The sequence below is a fragment of the Polistes dominula genome, unplaced genomic scaffold (assembly GCF_049000335.1).
Source record: "Polistes dominula isolate Pdom_NZ unplaced genomic scaffold, Pdom_raw_medaka contig_15, whole genome shotgun sequence".
NCBI classification, from domain to species: Eukaryota; Metazoa; Arthropoda; class Insecta; order Hymenoptera; family Vespidae; genus Polistes; species Polistes dominula.
Window position 1 is genome coordinate 4980655 of NW_028300915.1, and position 19363 is coordinate 5000017.

General features: G+C 32.0%; 1 protein-coding gene and 1 long non-coding RNA gene across 11 annotated transcripts in view; one reads left to right on the plus strand and one right to left on the minus strand.

Moving 5' to 3' along the window:
- The window catches only part of GluClalpha (glycine receptor alpha 1), a 74778-nt gene extending 55428 nt beyond the window's left edge, over positions 1 to 19350 (minus strand). Inside the window, exons 1-2 of one of the 10 annotated variants that reach the window (XM_089170341.1) lie at positions 19190 to 19350; positions 6731 to 6798 (exon numbers count right to left, since the gene is read on the minus strand). In XM_089170341.1, coding sequence (XP_089026467.1) covers positions 6731 to 6789 — 59 coding nt within the window. In that variant the 5' untranslated portion in view covers positions 6790 to 6798; positions 19190 to 19350. The other 9 variants (XM_089170338.1, XM_089170337.1, XM_089170340.1 and 6 more) reach the window with 9 other exon arrangements.
- On the plus strand, positions 8299 to 19183 carry LOC149033190 (uncharacterized). Its single transcript, XR_016175952.1, has 3 exons — positions 8299 to 9291; positions 16331 to 18324; positions 18832 to 19183. It is a non-coding gene; the product is annotated as an uncharacterized LOC149033190 (long non-coding RNA).
- Positions 19351 to 19363: the final 13 nt, after the last annotated feature.

A 19363-nucleotide genomic window follows, 5' to 3' on the forward strand; every position in this document is an offset into this window, starting at 1 on the left:
AGAAACTCTCCTATCTCATCTTGATGAGAAAGAAGTACGAAATGGTCTTGAACGGTACCCACCGCCACCGACGACAATTTTAACTTTAATCACAGCTCGCATAGGAATACTTTGCAAACGCGTTCCTCCTCGGTACTCAGCATTCGGGTAATTATTGAGATGAAACTTCCTCTTACGTAGTGTTGATTGAAAAATCTCTCGCACTATAATATTCTTTTTTTTCTGTTTTTCCTTTCCTTTTCTTTTCCCTTTTTTTATTTTTTTCTGTTTCTTTTTTTTCTTTTTTTTTTCTTGTCTTCAACAAAATATCAACTAAAGTTCTTTTTGATAGAATTTACGACAAATTTCAACGTAATTTTATGCCCATTAAAAATATAAAATCGTCGAAATATAATAAAAGTAAATATAATAAGTAATAATAAAAATAAAAAAATAATTATTGATATATTAATATATATAATATAATAATATATATAATTAATATTTTCCTTTTTTTCTTTTTTTTCTTTATTTTTCAACAAAATATTATACACTAAAGTTCTTTGATAACTTTTGGATAATTTTGATTGTAATTTTATGGTCAATCAAAAATACGACAATGTCATCGAATAATAAAACAAACAAATTATTAACATTTGAAGATTGGAATGAAATTTTAAAAAGATTGAAACATTTAACTAATGATTGAAAATAATAAAACACACAAAAATAAAATTTGTCCGTTTTTACGTATCGATAATCAAATCTCGGACTACTTTCGTCTAAGAAAATTGGAATCCTTGACACGTATCCGTAGAATCCTTTTAAAGTCAGTCAGTCTATTCCCTGAAGGGTATCTTTACAACCTTTTTCTAAATTCATAAGATGCAATCTCGACTATCTACGAGTACTAACAAAAGGGTCGAAAATCTTTCGTCTCTCGAAGTATCTGATTTTCTTCGTTAACTTTCCTTAAAACCGCTACGGAAAGTAACGCGCGAATATACTTGGGAATAAATTCTTCATTCAACTTGTTTACAACCCACACCCCCTCCCCCCTAAATCCCTCATCCTCTAAACCCCTATCATCTCTTTTTAAACAGAAAAGATTCGATCGTAATTATCCGCTCGTATCGCTTGGAGCGATTAAATAGAATATTGCATTTGGAATTTTCCAAAGAAAGACAGAAAGAGAGAGATTCGAATTAATTTCGTTGATTGCAGGAGAATAATAAAAAAAAGAAAATAAAATAAAATAATGTACACGACTAATAAGAAAAAAGAAGAAAAAAACACCGAGAAAAATAAAGAAAGAAATAAATAAAGAAAAATTTGTCATCCATGAAATTGTGACGAAATTCATCGTCTGACAATGAAGTAGCAATCAGTGACGTTAAAGGATACTCTTGAAAATACACTGCAATTCTATATACGAAGAGTTATTTCCGGTCAAGATCACAGACCTCTCTTCCTTCTACTATCTCTGATCTTTCGTTTGTAATAAAGGTAGGTATAGATAGTACTAGAAGGAGAGTAGGAGGAGGAGGAGGAGAAATAGGAATATTCTCTTTCTCTCTCTCTCTCTCTCCCTTTCCTTCTCTCTCTCTCTCCCTCTCTCTCTCTCTCTCTCTCACTCTCTTTGACAATAGAATTTTAAAATGACAATTCGGTCGAATTATCTCGGTAACATTTCCACTTACATTTTCATTCGATATTACAAAAGATTTTTCAGCCATAATTATCGGATATTCGAAGTTATTACGGAATAATGCATCACCCCGTTCAACTATACATATATTTTATATAAGAAAAAAAAGTAAAAAAGAAAAAAAAAACTGCCTCTATTTCTTTCTTTCTTTTTCCCTTTTCCTTTTTCTTTTTTCTTTTTCTATCTTTTTTATTTCTCTCTCTCTCTCTCTCTCTCTCTCTCTCTCTCTCTCTCTTTCTCTCTCTCCCTTTCTACTTTCCTCACCCTTTATCTATCTTTTTCTCTTTCTAGCTTTTGTATCCTTGTTGAAAAATTTTCAAAGCTTTGTTAGGATGATTGATTGCACAACGACAGGATTTTACGAGTCATGATCTTTGATCACGTCACAAGGAATAACGAGTGAACTTGCTTTCCACCCGAAACGTTGTCAACAGAAAACGAAACGAAACGAAACGAAACGACAACGACGATGATCCAACAGCTGACCTGACCTAGATCCTTTTGTAAACTTTCGAAACATTTTCTCTCTTCCAAAGAAAACTGTATATTAAAAAATATATCCTTTTCTTCCTTCCATCGATACTCATCTTCTTACACAGACCATCTTTTAAAATAATACACATAGACATTTACACATTAACGCACGACGTTTGTTTGTTATGTTTGTGTTTATTTGTTTATTTTTTTTTCCAAAATAAATCACCCAAAGCCGTTGAAATCAATGTTTTTTTATTTGCTCGTTCTGATTTTAAATCTTCGAAATAAGAGATCAAAGTTGATTTATTAGAGAGAGAAAGAGAGAGAAAATAAATAAAAAAGGAAAAAGAAAACTTTCATCCTATTTTTTTTTATTTGAAATCGTATTAGTGACAGAAATAATTTAATGTTTTTTTTTCTTTCGTTTTCCTTTTTTTTATAAGCTCGAAGAAATCGTACGATTTCGAATCGTTTCCGAAGTTAAAGAAAAGCTGTCTTCCTTAAAGGAGTTTACGAACGAGTTCTGAACTCAAGGTGTGGGATGAGAGGGTGAGAAAAAAGAAGATACGGAAAGAGAGAGAGAGAGAGAGAGAAATTGGTGATGCTATTGAAGGAACGAGAAGAAACTTTTAATCACGTTTATTTATTTCGTTCTCCCGTTCAAATTGTTTTGTATATTGTATCGAGAACGAAGGAAAAGCGACACCTAAATTAAATCCACACTGGAATATATTATTGAAAATGTCGTATAAAGTCAAATGAGATCCTGGGAAGTGTGTGTACAAAAAATGCATTCTGAGATAGTAACTTTTGTAATCGATGCTATGCAAGTTATTCGGGAATATGCAAGAGAGAGAGAGAGAGAGAGAGAGAGAGAGAGAGAGAGAGAGAGAGATTATTGCAAAAGTACTTTGTGTCTACATGTTTTTTCATTTCTTCGATATTTCAAATAAAATTCAATCCTTGATCTCTCGTCAAACTAAAATGAAGAAAATATTTTACATTTAATCAAAAAGTTAGCTTGGAAAATAATAAATTATTAACAATTTATATTATGAATGCATATCTATATCAATAAAAATATTTCTTTTTTTTTTTCAAGTAATATATTATAACACTTTGTAAGATAGGAATTATTTTCTATTAAGAGAATAATATATTACAACAAATATCTATTATAAACACATATCTATATCAATAAACTTGATATTTGATTAATATTTGGATATGTTGATTTTTTTTTTTGTAAATATTACACCTTATATAAAATTTCTAATTTATTTTGATTCTTAATATATTCAATCGATTCAAAAAAAAAAAAAAAACTATAACCCAAAAGCCACGTTTAAGTAACTCAAACTAGACAAAATTTTATAAAAAAAAAAAAATTAAACAAATTCTTCAAAACCAATTCAATTATTTTTAGATATATTAACATTTATCATTATTAAATATTTTGATTGTTTTGAAAGAAAGGAGGACACGATAAAATATATTATGTTTTGTCGTTTAGAATAGGAATAAGAGAACCGCAGTTGTGGTTTGGTTTGGTAAGTTGAGGTGAAGAGAGGTGAGATGAGATGAGGTGAGGTGAGGTGAGGTGAGGTGTGGCGTGGGATGGTGTTGGTGAAAGTTCGCGCTGCCCTGACATCCCAGATTTTTTGTTATTACGTGCCACGATTCTTGACGATGTTCCGGTGAAATATTTAAACCAGTCTGTAGCTCCGGGCTGATCTCTAATGAAAAACTTCCCTCCCCTGAAGCCACCCGGTGGTGGCAAGCCGCGTTCTGAACTTCCAGAAGAAGAAGAAGAAGAAGAAGGGAAGGGGTGTGCAAGGGTTAGCATAGAGAAAGAGAGAGAGAGAGAGAAAGATGGTACCAGAAGAGAACGAAGAGGAAGAGAAGGAAGAAGAGGTAGGGGTGAAGATGGGGGTGGAATAGAAGTAGTAGGGTGAGAAGGGTGTGCACTGCAAGTTAGGAGAGGCGCCTCGGACCAAGGCTATTCAAAGCTGCTTCACCCCGACCCGGACTTTGGCGCCATGGGCATCAACATACAACCTTCCATCTTTATCTCTATTCGCATATTAAAATTTCAACCCTGTTTCTTGGCCCCAACATCAACCATAGCCCCTTCTAAACAACTCTTTCTGTCTCTTTCCTTTCCTCCCCCTTCTTTTTCTTCTTCTTCTTCTTCTTATACCTTATCTAGTAAAACTTCTTCTACTTCTTCTTCTTCTTCTTCTTCTTCTTCTTCTTCTCTTTCTCTATGTTTCTGTGTCTCTTTTCTTTCCATTTTATATTCTATTTTTCGATACCCATTCTATATCTTCGATCCTTCGACACAAAGACTTCGAATCGAAAGAAGTACCATTGTACTTAACTTTCGTAGCAAAGGTGAAAATATTGCCGCTTAAACTCGTTTTCTTGTCAACTTTATTTAGAAAAACTTCGAGATCGTGTTATCTCACGATCTTTGGCTAATTTTTATACCGATCGATATTCCCTCTCAACGATCAAATCATTTTCTAAGTTCTATCGAAAAAAAGATGAAAAGAAAAAGAGAGAGAGAGAAATAGGAATGTAGTTCAAATAGTATGATGAATAATTAATATCGATTTTTATGCGCATACATTATTAAAATATCGTCAAAGTTCGAATAAAAAGTTGAAGAAAAATGAGGTAGAAAATAATAAAAAGAAAAAATATATAATATATCGAAATGATGAAATGAATTGGCCTAAAAAGTTAGTAGAATTGTAGTAATTAGATGTGGTGACAGTAAGTGACACGAAAGTTAGCTGGGTTATTCAAGAAAGAAAGAAAAAAAAAGAAAAAAGTCGGAAATACGCGTCGGTTAAATCGGCGCGTTAGTTTCACGGTTTTCAAATCGTCAGCAACTGCATCTACTACTGTTGATTCTGCTGCTGCTGCTATTGCAGCTCGTTACTTCGTACCAGCCATTTATCTATCAAGTCAGAATAACGTGTCTCTCCTACTAGTTCATATGTGTCTTGTAGATGTCAGTTTTACTGATACTCCAGGAATGTTACAGGTTCGTCATTAGTTGCAAATGAATGCCTGATGACGCTCAACTACCGGCGCTCACCAACAAGCCACCTCTTCCTCCTCCTCCTTCCTTTTTTACCCCTTTCTTTTTCTTTCTTTTTTTTTCGCATATCAAGGTAAAACCAATGCTAATTGCAAAGTGAAATCACCGACGGCTAGATACCATCCTATCCTCTTTTTTCAATCTTTCAACTTTTTCCACTGGAAATACGCTTTTCTGTGTATGCATTTCTGTAACCTAGGTATAATATGCACGTGTACGTGTGCGTCAGATCAGTGAATTTTTTCGTCCAATTAAATCATCGTGTACAGAGAAAACCCGCATCATATTTTCTTTTTTTTTTTTTTTGAAATTTCTCGATGCACGATCATTTAAATTGAATTTTTTTTTCTTTTTTTCTCTCTTTTATTTTTGTTTTTATTTATTTATAAAATCGAAACTAATATGTTGATGAAATCTACATTTTTTCTTCAGTATCAATCTAGTATTTAGAATATTTGATTGAAATTTAATTGTAAGATTGTTATTTTAACGTTTGTAAAGTGTCCAATGGAAAATTCATATTTTATTAGAAAATAGAAAAAGAAAGGATAAATTACGGGGGATAATACTTGAGAGCAGTTTGCGATAAGTGGACGTGGAATATTAATAGACGCACAAAGAAGCTGCCAAGAACGATGTACATATGCATATAGTATAGTACAGAAATTATTCTACTTCTATGATTTCAACAAAGAACTTCCATCATGACACTTTTTGGTTAATTAGTCATATTAAATCAACATAAACAACTACGTAAATTTACGTATACATACATAAATAATAAATTTAGAAATAACACTTTCACGATAATAAGACATATTTTCACGATGATGTTGTTACATTTTATTATCTTTATTAAATAATATGATAAAATATTATTTGCGTAAAAATAAAAACTAGTTAAAATCTATTGGAAAAACTATTAAATGTGCTATATATAATCAATATCGATCGTAAAAACGAATCAAACTATAATATTTGAACGCGTGAAGCAGAAACGATTGGTTTTTATTCGAGGATTGAACGTGTAGAAGAACTTTGATTACTTTTCCAAGTAAACACGATAATTTTTTATTGACATTGAAATATCCTGTCTCGTATCGTTTTCCTATCATTTTATATTCTCTCTCTCTCTCTCCCTTTAATTCTTTTTCTTCCTCTTGCATTTATTTATTTCGAAAAAAACACAATCATCGAAACGCTTCGATGATATCGAAACGATAAATAATAATCGATAAGGTCAATCGAATCGGTTCAAATATCTTTTCGAGAATCGCGCAAAACTTGAGAAACGATAGAAAAATGTCATTGGCATTAAGCCATTGAGGTTTTTGACACTGTTCCAATAACGAATTTGTTATATCGTTCCATGCACCCATGTCCTTGACTGACTTTAAGTCCAAACGATATGAAATAAGTGGAACATAAGATAATTAAACAATAATATTACGACTTACCTTGAAGAATGTAGCAGGACTGCTAGTAACAGTAGTAGAAGTTGTACTCCAGGCCACATCGCGGCGGCCTAAAATCATCAAATTTATTTCTTATTAATTTATTTGTCATCGAAAATTGTCATCTCAATAATTAATTTATTTTTGCTTTCACTTTTATTACAATGTATAATATTTCGGATTAAAAAAATATACGGTCTGGATTATTTATTTTTGTGTTTCATCCAGTAATCAAATTGCTAAATATATATATATATTTGGAGTATATTGATTAAATTATTAAGAATTTCTAAAACGTTTTTTTACTCTGAGTAATTAAATTAGTTATTCATAAAGTATAATTCTTAATAAAAATATGTGTAATGTTTACATTATTAATTGAATGTGCTGCGTAATAATTAAATTGTTAAGTATTTCTGGTATGGTTTAGTTTGAGTAATTAAATTGATGATTAAACGAATATATTCTTTAAAATGTGTTAATGTTAAAAAAAAAAATAAGAAGAGAATTGAAATTGCACTAGAAAGTTAAACTTCAATTAACACTTGTTTCACGGATGTACCGAACGTCTTCTCTTTCCGTTACTTTCTGACTTGGTTAAACTATTTACATGCGTTCATATAAGACTCACACGAGTCCATGAAAGAATACAAATAACGCAGTATATACATACGCAATAGATATTCTATTCTAATGCCAAGAAAATTATCAAAAAGGATATAATACATTTTCGAGAGTTTTCGATGCAAGTCTTTGCAAACACGCTTTATCATAATTTCACTTTTTAAACAAAAAGAAATTCTTATTGGAAATAACAATAATCAAAAAGTCAAATTATTAACACGTTCGATAATATAATCCGATTTAATATTAAATAATAACTATTAATTTTACTGTATATTTCAAATTATTACACACAATTTTTGAACATAATAAATTCATTAAATTCGTTCTTAAATAAAAAAGAAAAATATTGTAGATTTAAATAAAATTTAAACAGCTTTATCCGGATTAAAATATTTCCAAAAACATTATATATATCAAATATTTAAATTGTTTTGTTTAAATTTTATACATGCAATGATTAAAAACATATCGAGAGACAATACTTTTATATCGTTATATAAAACAAAAACAAATGTAAATGAAATAACATAAATCAAGCAGTTCTCAGAAAAATATCTCGCCCGACGATCTGTTGAAAACAAGAAACGTTTGATTTGAGAAAAAAAAACACGAACAAACGATGACCAAAATTATCAACCTATAAACGATGAAAATTTTCATTTGGCTTCATTGAAAGCAAAAGATAAGATCACAACATTGCAATAAACGACTATGATTTAATAGCCCAATAGAAATAGTGTAGTAACAAATGTGTTAAGAACGAGATCTGTTTGATTTGGGAAAGAAAAAATAGAGAAAAAAAAATTCAAGAGAAAAACAGATGATTCTGTCTTAAGAAATAATAGAAGATAATAATAATCAACGATGACAATTTGTAAATTTGGCTTCATTGAAAGCAAACAAGGACATTACTTAAGTCTGAAGAGATAAAAGTCAATTACCTAATAAAAATAGGCAAGGCTTTATTCAATAATAGTTACTTGCAAATGGAAAATATTTATTGATTATTTCCGTTCACGTGTTTCTCCGAATAAATTTCTTATTCGCATTTATCGCTGTTATATTTTCTCTCTCTCTCTCTCTCTCTCTCTTTCTCTTTCATTCACCTTTCCCACGTGATTTCATATTGTCCACTTAAATTACATTCAAAAATCCGGACAATATTTGATAAATGCTAAAGCATTAAACAGTGGAAAATTATTTTGGCTTAGATTCACGCCAACTATTTTTGACATCAAACCGGTAAATACTTAAGTAATAGAAATATACATATTTCTATAACAATAAATAATAATATCTAAATAAAGTATTTCGATAAAAAAAAATTCAAAATATAATCGAAAAATCTGATTATCTTTGAATATAAATTTGACTTTATACGATTTAGAAAAACTAAAGAAGATTAAATGACACTTTAAATAGATCAATGCGATATTGAATTATAAAATCTACGAAAAATATTCAATATTATATATATATTTATATGATCTCTATGCAAGCGTTATCTTTTAATACACTATCATTCCATTAAATACTTGATCTTCTTTCAACATAAGTCCCATTCGAGGTAATGTATTTTTATCCTTTCCATTTTTCATCCCTGTTCTTCTTTATCTTTTTTTTTCTTTCTCCTTCCTTTCTTTTTTTTTCCGTTGAACACGCGATGATTAAAGTAATCCGACCCTCTTTCCATTCCTCTCTCTTTCTCTCTCTCTCTCTCTCTCTCTCTCTCTTTTCTGTCTCTCATTTTTTCTAATATAGGCACAAGTATATAAACGGAATGATATAACCGCGATGAAACGCCTAATCCCGAAACGAAGTTAATACTCTTGAAAGATTACGTGCTCAGATTCTTGGAAAAGAAGAAGATGGTTGTCGTGTATCGAATATTTAATTGGATATTTTCTTAGAAGTGAATCTATATCGTTTATATTCAGGTAAAAATCACTAACTAATATTTATGCCAATTTGTATTATTGCTAATCAAACAAATTGTTGGTTTTATTTTAAAATATCCCAAAATTAAATACCTGATACATAAGTTAATAAAGCATATTAAACAATTAAATTAAATTTTAGAAGATTTAGAAAATTATTGTTAGTTATTGAAACAGAAAACATATTTAGGATAAATATATCCCATATATGCTTTAAAGGGTTAATTAGATAATGTATATGTATAAAATATTAAAGTAGAATATAACGTATGCACTTACTTTTATAAGATTAATATGAAAACTTCATTAAATTATTTGCCTTATCGTAAAAAATTAACATTATTGTTGGAAAAAATGATAATCGTAACCAATATAAATATAATTAAGAAACAAAGACCGATAACCATTTACGTATATCAAAAGTAATATATACTATTACATACATACATACACTCATATTTGAATTTCTTTCATTTACCGGTATCTGCACAAATTCTAACCTAATTAATAATATTTCAATAATAAATTACGTTAGATGTATTTGGTCTTATATATGCAGCTCATATATACACGTATGCATATGTATATCACTCTCCAACAGTACACACACTCGCGCACATATGCATATCATTTGCATAGCAACAAAATCCGCACATGTACGTATAATCGAAATAAATTTGATACTTATTTAACCGTTTTTAGTTCCAGAGCTTTTGTCTAGAGAAATTAGTAAGAAAAAAATTATTAATTATTGAAATCGTGAGTTATATGCAATATTCTTATCGCAGAAATGAATGAAATTAATAAGTAAATCAATGTACACCAATTTACGCGATAAAAATGCAACTTGCGTCAACATACAAATTCTCACAAAATTGAAAGAAAAACTGGGACAAGCAAAATGCTTTATTTCAGAAGGAAATTATACAAATTGATAGTGACTCGATGACAGTCAAAGAAGAGAAATAGCAGAAATGCAAATACGCCGCGAGGTACCTTTTTTTTCGCACGCCGGAAACCTGCAGATGCCACGAGGTGTAGTTCGATCTGCAATTTAACTTAAGGATACACTTTTCCTCGTCGTAGATACGCCTTGACTTCTCGAGTACACGACCTGGACCCTGGAATATTCTAGTAATCCAGTCATGTGACTGTTCGTAAGGTTGTGAGTGCTATTACCCGGGCTGATGAACGCTAGGTAGCCGACAAGTTAAGGGGGTCTCGCACTTAGGCGTGTAATTCTGTGTTTTCCTTGAACTATACTTTAAGATGCAACCAGCCCAATGCAATAACTTGGTACTGTTTATACTTAGCACTTAGAATTCTCACAAGAACAATCCCGATATACGAGAACTTACCGAGTCGAACGAAACGTACGCTAATCCGAAAATTACCATTAGAACAAATCCAACGTAGAGTAACTGTATCTATGCACAAACGATCTATTTAGCTAGCAGACCTGCACGGAAGTGCCTAAATGTCCTGCTCATGTACACGGCCCAACTCACGGCACTCCACTCTTACCTCACATGCCATTAGACGCCTACTGAACTCTACTAACGACACATTTATTAAAACAATTCGATGCAAAGTACAAATTCCCTCTTTACGGGTTAAATAACTCGAACAGGTTTTTAAAAGTGTCGGATTGTGTCATACAGCTCGATAACGCTTCGTTCGTTTATCTACGTGAAATACCGAATCATCGTGATCATGCTGCTCATTCGTTACATTCGGATCCGAGCGCGTTACGAATTGTGACCATCGTGACCAAACATCCCGACATATTTCAACACAATAAGCGAACAACGCGATAGCGCTGCGTTAAGCTAAAACGATTTAATATCGTTTATACGTCTCTCAGTGTTGGAAGAAGACTAACAATAAATGTGAAAATAGCTACACAGTAAACTAGATTAACTCCGAATCACCTTTACAACGAACATAAAGTCAATGTGTTTATAAATTGAACCACGGAGCCTAGATAACAGGAGGGTGATAGCAATGTATTACAAATGTCTAAAAATGAGGGGACAGATCTTTTACCACTAGAGCGCGTTAGTGTGGCTAATGTCAGGTTTTTAAAACCTTGTTTATTATCGCGGGAATGTAACAATTGTACTCACGCGTTAGTCAAAATAAATTAACCAAATCTTATAATTAACGTTAAAAATAGCAATAAGAAAAAATTTGTTATTATTTTACAATCATTCCCAAGATATTATCATCAACTTGTTGTGTAAATCTATTCAATTTTATCTTACCTAGTCGCAGTTGAGTAAAGGATGGAAAACTAAATTTAAAAAGTCCGATTAAAAGTAAATTGTAATTTATTATCGTAAATTGCACTTTTTACAAGACTAGAAATTTCTATAGCATAAGTAGAGTTAAAAAACATTTGCATCATTGCATTGTTTTATATTAGTAATTAATAGCCATCAATTAAGGCTATATTACCTGTGGTACAGTGAATAAAGACGTATTTCTCTGATTTAATTTAGCATTTTTATTACGATCCTTGATTCGTCCATTTATACACCCATGAACAATACGTTTATTTACCATTTTTAAATAAATATTACTTTTTATAAATTAAAAAAACATTAATACAATTGCTAATGATGTAGTATTGTCAACATTTGTCAATGAAAAATATGACGTTATAAACCTAACATTGGCGAACATAACGAAACCTAGCGGCGTATTTTCGAAAATGATCTTTCCTTTTTTCCAGTCGCGTTTACTGTATAATTTCTTATGTTGATCGCCCTCCTGGTATGTAGGCTTCATGAATTCAACGATGAGATTCTTAATAGAAATAAAAGAAACAATAACATTGAAATATAGACACAGGCTGAGGAATGACGTATGTAACATATGTTTAAACAAAACATTAAACAACCGGGAGTTCGTTTTTATTTTGATTACTTCTCCTCTGCCTTTCCTACCTTTCTTCATCGTCATTCTTCTTAGTTTCTAATATGTTTTTTTTTTACGTATATATATTTTTCTCTCTCATTTATCGTTTCATTTAGATTAGATATAATATTTAATATTCTTTTTTAACCGGTACTCTAATTAACCTTCTGTCGGTATGATGGATTTTACTAAACCATGGGGATGTTATTTTTCAACGTTATTGGTATTTAATAAATTAGAAAAAATGTATTAGAGTACTCTTTAAGGTTTCTGGAATATATTATCTAATAGATTATTTTTTGTGTTATTATTTATAATTTTATTTTTAAAAATAAAAATATTTATTAAAAACATAGCAAGACTTACGCGGTACCCCTCTATGTAGGGGTTAATTATATTTCAATAATTATTTGCATTAGACGTATGTATGTGTTTCGTTTTATATACGATGCTCATATATATATACACGTATGTACATACATACATATATTACATACAAGTGTATAAGCTTGGTAGTAAGTTCCGAGTTGTAAGCAAAACCGAGTCATTCAGTACTCGGGGATGCAGTCTCGTGTGTTCGTCAAGTCCGGCCATCGTTTATTTTCACCAACGACGTTCTCCTACAAACTTTCATAAAGGTTTGGTTAAACGCGCATGAAAAACAATTTGCGTAACGAACGCGAGTGCTGCAAGTTCCGTTAACGGAATGGGAGTGTTGGTCTGGTTTTAAATGGTGGGTGGTAAAACCCTACCAACTGTTTTTCTTTTAAGGGTAAAAATGAAAAAATCGAAAAAAGAAAGAAGTAATTTCTTCAGGGAAAGAAAAATAAATAAATATAAATATACATATATACATATAAGACAACGATAAAACTGTTCCAAATGGTTTTACCCTGTTAGTTGAAAGTAAAAAAAAAAAGAAAAGAAAGAGAGAAAGTATCTCTCTTGAGTAGTAAAACGATCAAAAAAGTAAGCGCAAAGTTTCAAAGAGTATCTTTAAATCTGATAACGATTATGACGAGATAAAATGAGCAAAAGAAAAGTTTATCCTTTCGATAACTGCGAAGAAATTCGAAGGAACGTTTAAATGTTCGTTTTTTGTTTTTGTTTCTCTCTTACATCTTTGTACCTTCTTCTTTCTTACTTTCTTTTATTTCTAATATTATTTTTCTTGTTTTCGATTAAGTCAGTTACTCAAAGTAGAGTAGTTTGTATATTCTTGGTTTTCTCTCTTTGATCTAATGTATTTATTTACGAGCTCTAGTAAATTAATTATTTACTTGAAATAGTTATCTTTGCTTCCAAGTAAAATCATTTTGTCCGATTATAATGACTGATAACTAATAAGAAAAGATGTACGTCGAAATGTTGAAAGAACAAAAATTGTTAAAATTATTCTTTGATTTTAGTAAAGCTTATGTAATAATTTATTTTCACTATTACAAAGTATAAAATGCTCGATAAAAACTCGACACTATAGAAATGTGGAAAAAAATATAAAACGAAACAAAAAACATTTTAAAAACCCAAATAATTCAACGAAGTAAATATTTACGTAAAGAAAAAGAAGTAAAAGGAGGAAGAAGAGGAGGAAAAGAAATAGAAGAAGTAAGATTTTCCAATACGTTGTCCCTTGAAATTATTTCTACGCTATTATTTCATTTGTATGCTAAATTCTCGAGGAAGGATAACTCCATTAGAAAGGAAAGGAAAGAGCGAGTTGGTCGACGCGCGTTATCCGACTCATAGGATAGAATTTTGTTTTATTTGCACATCCTCAACCCTGTCGTTTGCTTCTACTGGAGCCTACTGGAAAATCAGACTTTCCGTAAAATTGAATTCTGAATTTTGGAAAACGCTTTCCTTCGCTTTCTTTCCGGCTTGTTTGTTTAACGAATCTTCGACGATTCCAATGAATTTTACATTTTTTCTAATTCGTTGTTTTTCTTTATTTATTCACATCAAACACACAATGAAACTGAACGTGTTCACGTTTAATAACAAAATTAAATGCATTGTTTCTCTAAATACGTTTAAAAAAAAAAGAAAAAAAAGAAAGAAAAAGATGTTTCTGTTTCAATTCAACGGTTTTCGAACTTTGCTCTTTTCCATTGACCGTGTGACCGTTGAAAGATATATAAAGATAAAAAAGAAGATAACAAAAAAATTAACTGTGAGTTTTAAATGATAAATACAATGCGATAACCTATCAACGATATTTCTATTTCTTTCTTTCCTAGCGTTTACTACAATTCAAATCATTTTTTATCTAGTCGATACTATATGTTGGGTGTACGATCATGCACTGGTTTTCACTCCCGTACTATGCAAAGAAATGCTATCATTTTCCACTTCCACGTTATAAGGGCAGAAGGAGTTGATCCAAGAAAAACACACCCTAATTATGTTTAACTGAAGATATATATAATATTTGTTATATACAGCAGATTAGCGTGATGCTCGGACCCTGTATCACTATCTGCCTTAATTTGCTTACTTCCTACTAGTAGTAACTAGTCACAGAAGTGTTTAATGTGTTGTACATAACTGATAATGTGCTGATCAACTGACTATGATTCCGCCGAATATAGATCAAACTAACTTGACTGAAATTGCTAGACCAACTGACTGGGCCAACTTGCTGGATCAACTGGATCAACTGGACTGCAATGATCTTTCCCTGTTACTAATACTTTTCCCATCTAAGGTCATCGTTGTACCTTTAGGGTAGGAGTAGCCGATGAAAGATATTCCATTATAAAATGAGTAGAAATAATACATTTTTCGTACGAAAATTTCGGTATCTTTGGGCCCATCTATTACTAAAATATCCCTATTATCGGTTGGACCGATAAGGAAATTTCTCCGGATGCCCCAACAAAGGACGTAACAAACCCAATAAAAATATTTCTATCGTAACCGATATTTTTTGCATGTTCCAACAAACGGATAGAACACTATACACGAACTAGGAATCATTTGGAAAGTAAAAGAAAAAGAAAAAGAGAGAAAGAGAAAGAGAAAAAAGCTTTGGTAAATCGAAACTGTATGGCCGTTTCAAAGTGGCAAGTTCGAATCCGAGAAGGGAGAATCGGACTCACAAAGATCTTACTCGAGAACAAAATGTTCCACTGTCTGTAGCAATAGTCAAGGGATTATATACTGATTGCTTGCTCCTACTCGACTGAGGGACTGCTTGGTCCAAACTATAGCAATACCTTTTTACATTCTCTGTATCTCTCTATCTCTCTCTCTTTTTACCCTACCCCCAACCTAAACTCTAACACATATCGTATTTTAGTATTATATTTTTTTTGGCAACACGATACTGAAGTAGCAATCGAACATTAAACATATTTTAAGATTAATATGTAAGGGATTATTTCATTATTAGTATTGGAGAAAATTAGTTTAATTACAAGTTAAAATAAATTGTTTTCAGTTAATAATTGATTTATAATATATCTTAAAAGATAAATGTATATCTTAAATCATAAATGAAAATAAATACAAAAATCAAAGTAACTAAGGTTATATGACTCTCTTATTTAAAAACAACAAAATATTCTTTTCATCAAACACATTTCCTTTTTTTTTTTAATATAGAATACTATGAAGATTATATTCATTTTCGTACAAAGAATTACTTTACTAATTTCATGAAATAAATATTTAAATAAAATAAAATTAATGAAAAAAATAACACGCTATCGGTAATTTTTCAATGAAAAATTCTTTCATCACATACTGTGATGTACACTTTTTCGATACAATTTTATCATATTCATCATAGAGAAGAAAACTACACGAAAAGAATAATATAAAAAGTATAATTTTCTAGAAGAAAAAAAATGGTCTTTGAAATAAAGGAAAGGTTGAATTCAATATTTAAGGTATAAAAATGACATATAACATATTAGGGAACGTATGTGCGTATAGAAGCAACGTCGAAGGTCTAGAACGTAATAGATTTATGGAGGCATTATTTCTATAATCAATCTTCAAACACGATACTAATATGAAAGGACAAACTTTGTCGATACGTGTACTCAGTTCGGCCCGATTTATCGGCTGGCATCGCTCTCGACGTCGAATATTTTCTGGGTATAACATGTTCTAGACCAAACACGCTGTAAAAGAAGAATTGAGTTTGAGACAGTTGAAGAGGACGAACGATGAAGGACGACGACGAGGACGACAACGAAGAAGAAGAAAAAGAAGATACGTGGTCTCGATTTAACAACGAAGGAAGAATGATGCATCGACTTTTATTCTCATTGACAAGATCAACGAAATAATTCTTATTGAGAGATCAGAAGACGATAGGTATGAACGTGGAACGAAGGAAAATAAAAATGATTTAAACGAAAGAATACCGTACAAGATTAAGGAATTAAAATGCTTGTGTAAAGGTCAAGTGATATAAAGAGTTGATAAAAAGAAAAGAAAAGAAAATTAAAAAAGGAAATACATGGAATATAAACGAAAGAAATACACTAATGCATTGAAAAAAATATTTCTGCTTTAATAGAAATATTGTAATTTGAGAAACGTCAATTAGTCCTCTCTTTGGAGCAAGGGGTTCGAGTTCTTGCGAATTCGAACAAACCCTTTATTCCATTACTAACGTCAATTTGTCGCGTTAAACGTCCGTCCGTCATCCGTAATTTCAACGCGTTCTTCTCCGTTATCCCTTTCCACCAATGAACGTCACGAAAAACGATACCAAGCTGCCGCGCAAAACCGTTATCTTCGACGTCGACGAATTTTTCAGGAAAAATTTCGTTCTCTTTCCCCTTTTTTTCATATTCTCGTCAACGAAAATATTTTATTCCTTCATTATTCTCTCTTTCTATCATTGACAAAAGAAAAATATGAGGAGAAAAATTAACGAGGTATGAACCGGAATTCAATTAACGAAGCTACGATCCAGTTCGACGGAACATCGAACATCGAACGTTGCCGATACGCGTTAAAAGGAAAATTCTTTCTTCAATCAAATAACGGATGACCGGAGTTCAATAATACGAACATTTTCTAATGACAGATGTTACGATGTATTTCATTCGTTTCACGTATTTTTCTATTTTTTATTATATTGTAATTATTTGTATCTCATTTTAAATGATCAAATGTATCGACACAAATTTCTCAAAAAGCTCAAATAATTCAAGAATATTTATACGAACTTACGAAAATGAATGACAAGCCTTAAATTCATAAAATTAAGAATATTTGTTAACAACTAATCTTACTACATTTTACGTGATTTATGTAAATACGTTTTAAATTTATAAAATGATCATAGAGAAAAATATAATAAAAATATTCAAACGATATAAATATGAAAATTATTTCTCGATGTCAAGCGAATCAAGCAAATATGACAAACGTAATTGTTATTTGTCTTCTACTTCGATTAATTCGACAAATTTCCAAAAGGAAAACATCCTTCTCTCTCTCTCTCTCTCTCTTGTACCCACCAAAAACACACACACACACATATATCTATATAGAAATAAGATAAATGTTCTTTAAAATAACAAACACCAAAAACTTTTTACGAAAGATGCACAAATACTTTACAAACAACCTAACTCACCCCTACCTTTAACCTCCCCCCCCCCCCAAAACAAAAAAAAAAGAGAGGAAGAAAGAAAGAGAAAAATAAAGAAAAATATAAATATATATATATATATATGTATATATAAAAAAGTAATCTTTGAAATCTCTCTCTCTCTCTCTCTCTCTCTCTCTCTCTCTCTCTCTCTCGTATCGCTTCGCCGAGCAAAAATATATTCGGCAAGGAGGAAGGAAAACCCCGAGAGCACACGACACTCCCTGCCTGGATCAAACTTTTCACCTCGTGGCGCTGATCGGAGTCCAGAAAGCTATGCGAGTGTGAGTAAGAGAGTAACAGCGAGAACGAGAGAGAGAGAGAGAGAGAGAGAGAGAGAGAGAGAGAAGCAGAAAGAAGGAGGCTGCAGCCACCGCCACCACTGGCACTACTGTTACCGCTGCTACTGTTACTGTTACTATTACTACTACTACTATTACTATTACTACAACTACTATTGCTGCTACTGCTGCTGCCGCTGCTGCTGGTGCTACTAGGTAATTATACTTTCATCTACGAAGAGAGGAACGATCCGCATATTTGAAAGCGTTGATAAACGTCACGGCAAAGTCCGGCACAGATTCTCATATTTCTTTCTCGTGTAACTTTTTCTCTTTTCTTTTTTTTCTGTATTCCCTTTTATCCCATCTTCATTTGGATCCTCTATCTGTCTTTCTCTTTCACTCTAGTCATCTCTATCTCTATCTCTCTCTCTCTCTCTCTCTCTCTCTTTCTCTTTCTCTCTCTCTCTCTGTATTTCTCCGCCCTCTGTACACAGAGACACATGTACACGTACGTGCGCAAATATGTATTTACATATATGTGTATAGATGGTGTGTATGTGTGTGTATGTGTCTGTGTGTATGTGTATGATATCTATGTATGTAATACCTACGTAAGTAAGGTCTCCCGCGCTCTATCCCGACATCTTCACTTCCCTCAAAAATAGTTCACTTAATATCTTTCCTTTCTCGGTATGAATTGAACGAATTGGTCGGGGCAAGGTTCGAAAATTCGAGAGCAGTAGTAAGCAAGGAAGGAAGGAAGGAAGGGAGGGCAATGGAATTTCACAGAATCCGTGAAACTCGCTGTTACCCTGGTAGCCGAGCCCAGAGGGCGATGGAGGGTTGCCCGGAGCCTGGACCACTCTCCAAGCGGGACGACAAAGAACGTATCGAAAGGAGGATGAAAAGAGATGAAGAAAGATGAAATATAGAGAAGGAAAAGGAGAAGTAGTAATAGTAGTAGTAGTAAGAGTAGTAGCAGTAGTACCAGCAGCAGCAGCAGCAGCGAGGATATATTTGAAGCTAGGGAAAATCGATCGAGAAAGATCAAGATAGAATAAAAATGTGATGTTCTTACCTGGAGATAAAGATGGTCCTAAATAATCAGGGTCCTCTGTTGCTGTGATTCTGGCATGGTGCTGTCCGGTGTGCCACTGGAGCTCCACTCGATTCGTCGAAAGGGTCTTACCTCGGGAGGTTCGTCTCCTGGACTGCCGTCGTTGAAGAACCCACAGGCACTCACATCTACTAC